Source organism: Mesoplodon bidens, assembly GCF_964165515.1.
Source record: "Mesoplodon bidens genome assembly, contig: HAP1_SCAFFOLD_304, whole genome shotgun sequence".
NCBI classification, from domain to species: domain Eukaryota; kingdom Metazoa; phylum Chordata; class Mammalia; order Artiodactyla; family Ziphiidae; genus Mesoplodon; species Mesoplodon bidens.
This window is the reverse complement of record NW_027672087.1, coordinates 118,476-129,631: the sequence shown is the minus strand read 5'-3', so window position 1 is coordinate 129,631 and position 11,156 is coordinate 118,476. Positions and strand designations below refer to the sequence as shown.

General features: G+C 53.6%; 2 protein-coding genes and 1 pseudogene across 3 annotated transcripts; all 3 read left to right on the top strand.

Moving 5' to 3' along the window:
* Nucleotides 1-1,231: 1,231 nt before the first annotated feature.
* LOC308610582 (acetylcholine receptor subunit beta-like) lies at nt 1,232-4,227 on the top strand. The gene is made up of 4 exons (XM_081259663.1): nt 1,232-1,861; nt 2,359-2,540; nt 2,880-3,042; nt 3,347-4,227. The coding sequence occupies exons 1-4, from the start codon at nt 1,646-1,648 to the stop codon at nt 3,458-3,460; spliced, it is 675 nt and encodes a 224-aa protein (XP_081115789.1). The 5' UTR covers nt 1,232-1,645; the 3' UTR covers nt 3,461-4,227.
* Nucleotides 4,228-4,770: 543 nt separating this feature from the next.
* On the top strand, nt 4,771-6,924 carry LOC308610595 (uncharacterized protein SPEM2-like; annotated as a pseudogene). Its single transcript has 4 exons — nt 4,771-4,911; nt 5,074-5,131; nt 5,264-6,533; nt 6,834-6,924. The product of its transcript is annotated as an uncharacterized protein SPEM2-like (transcript).
* Nucleotides 6,925-6,936: 12 nt separating this feature from the next.
* Nucleotides 6,937-10,793, top strand: LOC308610594 (uncharacterized protein). The gene is made up of 4 exons (XM_081259671.1): nt 6,937-7,403; nt 7,552-7,609; nt 7,728-8,037; nt 9,387-10,793. Exons 1-4 carry the CDS (start codon nt 7,266-7,268, stop codon nt 10,414-10,416), a joined length of 1,536 nt encoding a protein of 511 aa, XP_081115797.1. The 5' UTR covers nt 6,937-7,265; the 3' UTR covers nt 10,417-10,793.
* Nucleotides 10,794-11,156: the final 363 nt, after the last annotated feature.

Below are 11,156 nucleotides of genomic sequence, written 5' to 3'. Positions count from 1 at the left end.
AAAATTGCCCCTATATTTAAACTTATTATCATAAAACATAACAACAGAGCTGTAGTCCACCTTCCTGGCACGGCGCTGCCTTGCAGTTTCGCCTTCCGTTGCTTCATGACTTTGTCATGGTGCAATGGCTCCAGGATGGCTTCCAACATCCAACAACTCACCAGAGACCATCAAGGAGTGGGGATATCAGTGTGTGATGAGAAACTTAGAAAAAGAGGGGACAGATAAGCATGAGGAATAAAGAGACAAGAGAAGTGTTCTGTGGACTTTTGAGGACATCCAACCCAGCCCCATCCCACAGGGCCTGATGAGGACCTAAACTATCCCTGCTTTCCCTCCATCGCTGTCTAGCTAAATCCGTTATCCCCAAGGCCCTAGAGCTGCACTGTCAATTACAGTAGCCACTAGCCAAAGGCCTATTAGAATGTAAATTACTTAAAGTTAAGGAAAATTAATTCTATTAAAAATTAAGTTAAAAAGTTAAAAATTCTCTTCCTCAGGGAACAGAATTTCCCTGACATCCAATTCTGTTCCCTGGCAGTCCAGTTGTTGGGACTTGGCGCTTTCACTGATGTGGCGGTGGTTCAATCCCTGGTCGGGGAATTCAGACCCCGCAAGCTTCATGGCTTGGCCAGAAAAAAAAAAGAAATTCTCTTCCTCAGTGCCATGATCTTCTAAGTGCTCAGTAGCCACATGGAGCTAGTGGCTACTGCATTGGACGGCACAGATTTAGAACATTTCCATCATCATGAAAAATGCTATTGGAGAGCAGTGCTTTAGAGTTTAGAGCAATTTTCCTTTCCCTGTCACCCACGCCCAGCATCTTAAAGCTCCCCCAGAGCGCAGAGAACTTAATTCTTTTTAGGGTGGCTCAGAAGCCACCCTCTGGGGAGGAGGTAAGATGTAGGGATGGACACCCAATGCCTGATTTCCCCAGACTGTGAGAAAGAGCCCAGGCTTCAGTTTTCCTCATCTGGTCTCTTGGGTCACGACCAGATGTATGCAAACTTGCCTCCCCCATTCTGGGCTGTGTTTGGGGCTCTTGGTTGATCTGATTTACATTTTAACGGGATCAATGTGGCTGCTCTGTTGAGAACAGTCAGCAGGGGGGACAAAGGATGAAGCAAAGAGGAGGCCTTTGTAATAACTCAGATCTGAGGTAATGGTGGCTTGTACCAGGATGGTAGTGGTAGATGGGATAAGTCATCAGTTTCAGGATATATGTTGAAGGTAGAGCCAATAGGGTTTGGTATGGATTGGATATGGGATGAGAGAGAGGAGAGCTGAGAATGACTCCAAGGGATTTGGCCTGAGCCACAGGAAAGATCGAGTTGTCATTTATGACCTGAGGAAGACTGTGTGGGGAGTCGGTGGTGAGGGAATTAAGTTTTGGACATGTTAAGGTCGAGGTGTCTATTGGACACCCAAATGGAGAGGTTAAGTAGGCAGGTGGATACAAGTGTGGAATTTAGGGGAATCAGTCCAGGTTGGAGGTATAAATGTAGGAGTTATTTGCATGCAGTTGGCCCTTCCAAAAGCCTGTCCTTGAGTGGGCTGGAAACACGGTCACTGATTATGCCAGGGAGATTGCTTTCTGGCAAAGCCTAATCCTTCCGCCTTCCCCTCTGTCCCCCAAGTAGAGCAGATGGGGCTCTCGATCTTTGCCCTGCTGACCCTTACTGTGTTCCTGCTGCTGCTGGCAGACAAAGTGCCTGAGACCTCCCTGTCTGTCCCCGTCATTATCAAATACCTCATGTTTACCATGGTCCTCGTCACCTTCTCAGTCATCCTTAACATCGTAGTCCTCAACCTGCACCATCGCTCACCCCACACCCACCAAATGCCCCTTTGGGTCCGTCAGGTAAGAAGATCTCCTCTCCAACCTGTGTTAACTCTCAATCCTAGTATTTGGCTTTTTGTCCAGGTATCGCTCCTCACTCCCACCAACTTTCAACCTTCCCTTTCACAGACCTGAGGGAGAACTACAACTCCTGGTAGAGTGTCAAAGTGCCAAGGTCTTTGGGTGTTGAAATGTTGCCCAATTAATTTTATCCTCCCATCATTAACATTGCGTAGATCCCAGACTCTCTTCATCAATACTTCTCTCCTTCGTGGGTCCCAAGGAAGCATTCTCAGGGTTAGGTACTATCAGGGTGGAAGCCCTCAGAACTTTTCTTTCCAGTCAGGATGCCTCCTAGCCCCCTTAAGGACTCTTGGGCTGTGTAGTTGCATTTCATCTGTGGGATGCATGCACGCATGCGCAGGAATGGGCACGTGCCGTGGGGGTGGTTGGCGGCTTCCCTTCTGGTCTGAAAGCATAAGAGCCCCCTCCAAGACGGCTCTTCTTCTACTCAGCAGATCTTTATCCACAAACTCCCTCCGTATCTGGGTCTGAAGAGACCCAAACCTGAGAGAGACCAGATACCGGAGCCACCTCCTATACCTCTCAGGGATTCTCCAGGAAGTGGCTGGGGTCGGGGAACAGATGAATATTTCATCCGCAAGCCACCACATGATTTTCTCTTCCCCAAACCCAACAGGTAGTATCTACTCCCCACGGCCCACGTAGAAGGGAGAGGGAGAACTACAGTTCCCAGAAGACTGTGCGGAGGCAGGCGTCCTAAGCTCTCAGAGGATGTTGTGGTCGAGCATCATGGGAGTTGTAGTACCCCTTCTGTTGCCCACTTTGCGGGGAGGTGGGAACTAAAGCGTAAGGGAATAGGAGGAATTGCGGAAGGCTAGAGAGGTCGCCGCTGCTGAAGAGAACCTGAAGGGCTCTCTCACGTTTTGAAACCTGGATGGGCGTTGGAGGAGGGAGCTGGGGCGGGGCCTAGAGCACCCACGCAGGCCGTCTTTGTGCCCCGGTCGTGGCCAAACAGACTCGCCTCTTCCACGTTCCAGCCTGAACTGTCTGCCCCGGACCTGCGGCCATTTATCGATGGTCCAAGCCGGGCTGTGTGCCTGCCTCCCGACCTACGGGAGGTCGTTTCTTCAATCAGCTACACCGCTCAACAGCTGCGGGAACAGGAGGACCACGAAGCTGTGACTCCAAAGAGGGTGGGTTAAGGCAAGGCCTGGGTGGCCTTGGCTCCACCGGCAAACTTAGGCTCCGCCCCCAGAACTCGATTATTTTTCTGATTGGAAGTTTGCCTCACTTGGTCCCGCCCCCTGGCTTCCCACTTGTTCTTTACTCACATCCGTCGCCCGCAGTTTCGCTCTCTGCTATTCTGCGGGCCCGCCCTTGTCTCAAAGCTGTGGTATGAGGACCTGGGTGCGGTACAGGGCCTTGAGGCCGCCTTCCCTGGTTGTCTGGAGCCCAGGAACAGTTTAATCTTCCTACCCCCAGTTGAAGGAGGACTGGCAGTTTGTGGCCATGGTGGTGGACCGCCTCTTCCTGTGGACCCTCGTCATCTTTCTGGATGCCACGTACCACTTGCCCCCTCCCGACCCCTTTCCTTGAGGACGAGAGGGCCGAGACCGAGGACCTCGGCCACTTGAGTTGAGAGTTTGATAGTACTCTCAAGTCCTATCCCTTTCTGCATCTTAACTCCTTCACTAGGAGTCCAATCCTCTCCTCATTTCGTTTCTAGGGAGGAAGCCCAAGTGGGACTGGGCAGCTGGGGGCCTTGGGCCCACCTGACATGCACTATCTGCTTATTTACTCTTTTGCTTCTTGAAGAAGCCCCATTGGATATTCACATCTAGGTTGGCAATGAATGGAACAAAGAACAAGAACTAGATTGTAAGCCTTCTGAGGGCAGGAACTATGGCTGTTCACTGTAATATCCCCAGCACCGAGCACAGATCCTAACCTATACAGCCGGTACCTCTGATTGAATGAAGAGGGAAATTATGTTTTCTGTAAGGAAATACACTAAGTAATAGTGCTTATGTGGGCATGTTGGGACTAGTGGTCGTTTTTTCTTTGTTTTGACCTTTCTGTACTTTATTGTATTTTGTAATATGTATTATCTTTAGGATAAGAAAAGGTTCTTTCTAAAAGGATGCATTTGTAATGAGGATAAAAAAGCACACTGTAAAAACCTCAAGTTCCAGCTTTGATGCTCAAACTTTGGACAAGCTACTAAACTGCTCTGTGCCTCAGTTTCTCCATCTGTAAAATGAAGCGAATAATAGTATCTGCCCCCTAGTCTGAGGATCATATGAGAAGATGAGAACAAAAGCATTATACAGTATACGTCAGAGGTTACAACCTGGTGTGTTTTGTGTGGCCCATGTTGTTGGCCAGCAGAGTTTAAAATTTGAATTGGTTTGCTACTTTTAAAATGTGGATATTTCACAGAGCAATTTGGATTTCTGGCTTCCCTTGAAACTTTTTAAGAACTGCAGGCTAGTTCTAAGAAGCCCAACAGGCTACGTAAGCGGTCCTAATGTCTTGAACAATGAAATGGAGGAAATCCTATATGCATGATCCAGTCACTATGAAGACTGTCTCTCATCTGTAGCAACCCTGCTTGCAAATCAAGTTAAGCAAGGCCCCATGGAGACAGAAGGACAGACTGAACTCTGGGGACTAGGCTCCATGTAGTGGGAGCCGAGGGCAGAGACGGCCACCTAAAGGACCAGCTGAGTGGATGAAAGATTGGACAACTCCGCATTGTGACTCCCTGCAATGTGCCTCATTATGACCATGGTCCCTCACCTGTTGGGGGGTGTCCCCAGGTCCTGGCATGAGTGCAGTGTGGGTCAGGGCCGGTGGGGTTGGGGGGGTGGGGCGTCCCACGGCTCAGGCGGCCCTAGGACCCGCCCACCATGGAACAGCAGCTCTGGTATGACAACCTGGGGTGCTGCCATCAATACCAAGAAAGTACCCAGAATGCGGAGGACTTCCTACTCCTGTTGCTGGGCATTGTCATTCTTGTCAGCATTGGGATCAGCATGGCAACTATGGTCAGCGATGGTTGGGGATCACCAGTAGGGGTGAAGATGGCTGAGGGTGGGAACCAGCTGCAGCCTGCACCTCCGTCTGCAGGAACGGTCTTGGCTGGGAGTGGTGGTGAGGGTAGAGAGCCTGGCCTTCATTTTCACCCACCCCACCCCACCCCACCCCAGATATGGCATGGGCTCCAGAATGCCTTAGACAAGACCATGTATTGTATTATTCAGAAAAGTAACTACAGAAGACAGCTAGGAGGCACCCCGCCTCGCCATTCCCAGGGCCCTAGAAACCCAGGCTCCCAGGTTCCCAACCCTGAAATCTTCTGACAGTTGCCCTGCCCTCACGGACTCTCGACTCCCACAGATGAAATCTCACAGGCTTGTGAAAGTTCCTCCAAACATCCTCCAGCCAAGGCCCAAGACATCCACATGCACTGCACCCTGGACCCTGTGGAAGTGAGAATGGCCCGGTCCACTTGCTACTCCTCGTCCTCCTACCACCATCTCCGCAACCGTAGCCACAGCTGCAGCCGCCACCCCTGAAGCCACCAGGGGAGGCCCAAGAATTTAGAAAATTCCCCTCCAGCTGCTCAGGCTTCCGTAGGCCGCATCGCCTCCACGGGATGTCACAGCTGCCTCCGATGCCCTCCTTTAGCTGGGAGGACCCGGACTCCTACCTGGAGGAGGAGGACCAGCTTTCCTTCCCACAACCCAAGTACCCGTGGGGGTGCTGGGGAGGGCTCTACCGGCAGATGGGTCTGCCCTCCAACGTGGGCCTCTGGGGTCGACAGGGTGGGATCCTGGCCATCCAGCCACCAGCCTGTCTCTACCTGTCGCCCGAGCTGCACCGCATGCCCAAGCGTGTGGAGGCCAAGTCTGAGCTAGGGCTGCAGTCCTTCGGGGCCCCTTGCTCGCCATCCCGCATCTGGGGCAATGTGGATGCTGACCAGTGGACCTCGTCTCCACCACTTACCCGACGGCTGCCCCCTAACAGCTCGTGGGTCCCTGGGGGGCACAGAACTTACCCCTCAGGGGGCCATCTCCCGTATGACTCCTGGGATCAGCGGCGGCGTGGTCTGGAGGGCTCTGAGCCTCCATCAGCTCTGGTGCCTCAGGGCTACCGGCCCGAAGCCTGGCAGCGCAACTCCCCACCGGCCCACGGGCGGAGCCTCCACAGCTGTGCTCACAGCCAGCCCAACCACAGCCCGCGCCACTCCACGGGACACTTGAACTACTCCCGGGATCCCCACGAGGTGCGGCGCTGGGCGGCCGAATGGGCAGAGATGCTGCCTGTGCGGCACCCTCTGGCCGCCTCCGCCTCCCTCACGGTGCTGGCCGAGGCCTCTACCAGCGGGCCTCGGATTCCAGCTCAGCGCTGCTCCTCCGCCCCTCCCAGACTCTGCCCGACGTCCAGGCTACCGAACACCCTCCACCCCCGCCCACCTTCATGCCACTCAGCCGGAACCCAGGGGGAAATGCCAACTACCAGGTGTATGACAGCCTGGAGTTGAAGCGGCAAGTGCGGGAAGCCAAGCGCGGGCCAACTCGCTGCTACCTTCCACCTCGGCCTCGAGGCCCTCTCTGCACGGAAGCCAGGCTGGGAAAATGAACTGGCCAGCAGCTAATGGGGGCGGGTGGGGAGCGGCAGGGCATGGAGAGAGGAATAAAGAGCGCCATGGTCCAGAAAACATTGGCGGTCTGTGGCTTGGAAGCGCCACTCCTTCTGCCAGCTTGGGTCCCTGCCTTTGGCTTCCTGCAATAAGAAGCCAGTGTCCCCTTCTGGGCCTGAGGGTCCCCTTGGTTTAGTGGCCACAGTCCTGCCAGCAGGCCCCTCCTGGTCCGATACCATGCACTAAGTAGATCTGCAGCTGCAGTCTCCACACCACTGGTCTCTGGGCACCTCCTCTGTGTCTCAGCTGTCCCTGTCCCCAAAGAGCCTCAAACAAGAAGCTGCTTCCAAACTGGGAGGTTCCACATCTGGGCAGGTCCAGCTCCACAGCCAGTGAAGGGCATGAAGGAGGCTGAGGCTCTGGACTCCAGCCAGGCCTTCCGCAGGGCTCTGAGGCCAAGGTCTTTCTAGTCTCAGGAGGGGCCAAGAGATGGAATGTGACATTTGAACAAGTGAGTCAGTGGGCGGTGAGCGAATGTTTGACACCTCGAGGGGAGGTGTGCCGGCCTCCGGGCCCTGTTTGGCTGTCCAGGCTCAGCTTACCTCACCCGGGGAACCATGGAATGCCACGCCTGGCCCTCCTTTTCGTCCCCCTCCCTCACTGTGACGCCACCACCTGCCCCATTATGACCCAGTCTGTCTCCCAGTATACATATATGGAGGCCAGCGGACCCAGGCAGTCCTGGGACCCCCGGCCATGGCTGAGCAAACCCATTACCTAGCCGAGGCGTGCTCTGGCACCACACCCAGGAAATGCCAAGACCTAGGAGACTCAATTCTTCTGATCCTGGTCAGCATCATCTTGCTCAATGTGTGGATCAACGTGGTGACTCTGGTGAGGGCAGGATCTGGGCAGTGTGGTTGGGGGAGCCCTGGGGTCTTGAAGGGGCTGAGATGGGATGGCTGCTGCAGTGTGGCCGGACAAGGGTTGGATTTCAGGGCTCACCCTGATCCCGAACTCCACGCTCCCTTGCTTCCCTCAGCTCTGGATGCATCTGAAGAGATTCTTGCGGGCAGGTTTCAACCGTATTTTCCCCAAAGGTAAGTGGGCGCCAGTGTGGCCTCAGGGGATGTGGGCCTGTCCCCTTTCTTCTATCCCTGCCTTGATTCTCAGCCCCTCAGGAACCCAGGCCCTGTCCCATCTCGCCTTTCCCTGCAGACAAGCAAGCCAGCTGTGGAGGCAGCCATCGCATGTGCTGCTCCGTGGATCCCAAGAACCTGTGTTCAAGAGTTTCTCCCCGCTTCCACCATCGCCCGAGCTTCCTGCACAGGCACCCAAACCACCTTGAATCCTGGATACCAGAAACAGATGATGAGACGGCTTCTAAGTGCTGCTGGATGCCGCCGCAGTGTGGACGGGCTCGGGCTTCCACGGAGGCTCCACGGGGACTGTGGAAGGAGGGGGTAGTGGGAGCTGGGGAGGCCCCTCCGTTCACAGCCTTAAAGTCCAAAGCCACCTTTAACTCCAGGTGAGAGACATCTTCCAAGCTCCGCAGGATAAGCAAGGTGGACGTGGTTCCACTCTGCCTGCCCCAAGAGAGCAAGACTAAGACCCCAGACTATGACTCAGCCCAGGCCCCAGCCCGGGCCCAGACCTGCCCCCCAGTTCAGCTCCCTGCACATTCTCCTGCCAAGGCCCAGACCTTCTCCTACAAGCACCCCTCTGTGCACGCCCCACCTCAGGCCCAGACTTGCTCCACACTCCTCCTCCCTGAGCACACTACCCCCCAGGCCCAGACCCCCTCACCAGCCCTCACCCCTGAGCACAGCCCTGCCCAGGTCCATGGCCCGGAGCATACCTCAGCCCATACCCCAGCCCGGGCCCAAGCCCAGGCCCCCTCACATGCCTCAGCCCAATTCCTGGGCCACACTTCTCTCTGCACCCTGACCCATGCTCATCTGACCTATACCCATGCCAACACTCTGGTCCCTCCCCCAACTTCTGCCCCTGCTACTACTCCTGCCCTAGCCCCTACACCAGCCCCTGTCCCGATCTCTGCCACAACCTCTGTCCCAGCACTGGTCATGGCCCTGACGACCCCTCCAGTCCCTTCCACCACCCGTACCCCCATCCTAGATTCTATTCTCTCTACCTTGTCTACCTTCGACCAAGGCCTCTCCTCTGGCCATGTGGTCTACTATGCCCGCAGCATAAAGCAGAACTTATTCCATGTGTGTCCCCCTCAGAACTCTGGGTACTCCAGAAATGACTTGGGTACCCTCTCCAGGCCCCAAGAGGGGCATGGTCTGGTGAGCTCTGGTACAGCTGAGCAAACACTGAAGCAATGTAGTGGGGACAGTGCCAAGCCCTCCACAGGGTCCATACTGGGTTACGTGGAGTTGGGGACTATGGAATGGAAGATCCCAAATGATGCCAAAGACAAATTTGTACAGTCCAAGACCTTCACTCACTGTAGCTCCCACCCTTGCCAGTCTGAGAAGAGAAACACGGATCCCCAGACTCCAGTCTACCCCAAATTCCTGGTGTACTCCAAGGATGCTGCACCTTCTCAACCTTGCTTCCATTCTCCGACCAGTGCCCAGAGCTCACCATGCACCATGCCTCCACCATGCACTCTTTCTCTGCCTCTTGTTTTCCCAGATCCTTTGTCCTTCATCAACACAGCAACCACCAGAAGCCCTCCGCCTTAATACAAACCCCCACCTTTCCCCCAACCTCCAAGTCTCCTCAGTCTGTCCTCTCTCCCCAGGGCCCCATCCCTCCCCAGTTATCCACTACTTCCCAAACCCCAAACCAGCCCCAACCCCCAGAACTTCATGAGAGTCTAGGTCTCAACCAATGCTCTGTCCTCCAAAGGACCCCAGGCCTTACCGGAGACACAGGCCTCCCCAAGAACCCAGGCCTTGCTCAAGATCCAGGCCTCCACGAACTTCGAGGCCTTACCAAAGACCCTTACCTCTGCAAGAATCCAAGCCTTTCCCAAGACTCTGACCTTCAGAAGAATCCAGTCATTACCCAAGATTCTTGGCCACAGAAGAGTCCATGCCATGCCCAAGACTCTGCAGTCAACAAGAGCTCAGTCCTTTGCCAGGAGTCTGATCTCCATAAGAGCCCAGGTCCTGTGCAAACCGCTCGCCTCCATAAGGGCTCAAGCCTTACCCGAGACTCCGGAGACTACAAGAATCCAGGCCTGACCCAAGCTTCTGGAGTCTGCAGGAGCCAAGGCCTTACTCAAGATTCTGACCTCCATAAGAATCCTGGCCTTACCCAAGATGCTGGAATTTACAGGAGCTCAGAACATACCCATGACCCTAACTTCCACGAGGACTCAGGAATTAATCGAGATCCTGGCCCCCATAAGGGTCCAGCCCTTACTCAAGACTCTGGCTTATCCAAGAGACGAGGCCTCCATAACAACTCAGGCCTTATCCCAAACCCTGGCCTCCACAAGAACCCTCTAGGAACTGACTCTGTCCAAGTTTTGGGCCCACGTCAGACCCAAAAGTCATTTATATCTGAGACAGTTCCTCGAAAGGAGGATGCAGGGCAGCACATACCATGGACTTCTGTCCCACCCAGTCACAACTCCTGCTCTGCCAAGGCTCAGGGGGCCTACAATGACCTGCTAACCTCCTCGCAGCGAACAGGCAGCCAAGCCTGGGTGTACCACCCGATACCATCCCCCCAGCCTGCCAGAACTATCGCCAGATGTCTACGCCTCCCAAAACCAGCAGGCACCCGGCTAGGGCATGTGGTCTTTGATGCCCGCCAGAGACAGCAGACAGGGTCAAGTGCGAAGCTCTGTCTCCCAGGCGCCTTCATAGGGCCACATCCAGCTGCCGGAGTCCAGCTCCAGCGAGTCAAGGGATACCCGAGGGATAGATAGCGTCGGCGAAGGAAATAAATCTATTACACTTCTTAAAGTATCAGCATTGCATGTTTCTCTCTCTTCTTTATTGTTTACAATCACAGGTTTATATATTGTAGTTGATTACATTACCAGGTATGTGACCAAACAATCTTAGCACAATCAAACCTCAAAATGTTCTATAAAGATTTTTTTTTTAAGAATATATCCCCTAGTTTCTAGATGTCCTATTAAAATATTTCCCAAGTTCCCATTAATCACAGGTTATTTCTTAGTAACCAAGCCAAGCAGTTATATGATTATTTTAGTTGTAAAAGTTGAAGCTACTTGTTCCTATTTCTCTTCTTGCATGGGCAACCTTTTACAATGGTTCCACGAAAATATTTACAATGTACCCTGCATGCCCTTTCTCGTTGTTTCCTTCAACTGAGACAGTGCTTTCTCCCTATCCTAGCAACTAATTCTGCTCCAGGCATTTGCTTTTCTAGAATTAATCTTCCTTTATAATAGAACCATAAATTTCCTATGTGATCAGGAACTCCAGCCCATGGCCATAACTCCATACTAGAGGGTGTTTTTCATAAAAAAAATATCCCTTTAGTTCCAGGCTCTTAATTCTTTACCCATTTCCCTGGGTCTTTAGTGGGTACTTCCCATTCTGTGGTAGTTTCAGGAGGGGGAGTCCTAGAGGAATTTTTCTTTCACGTGGAGCAACATCCCCCCAAAATTGCCCCTATATTTAAACTTATTATCATAAA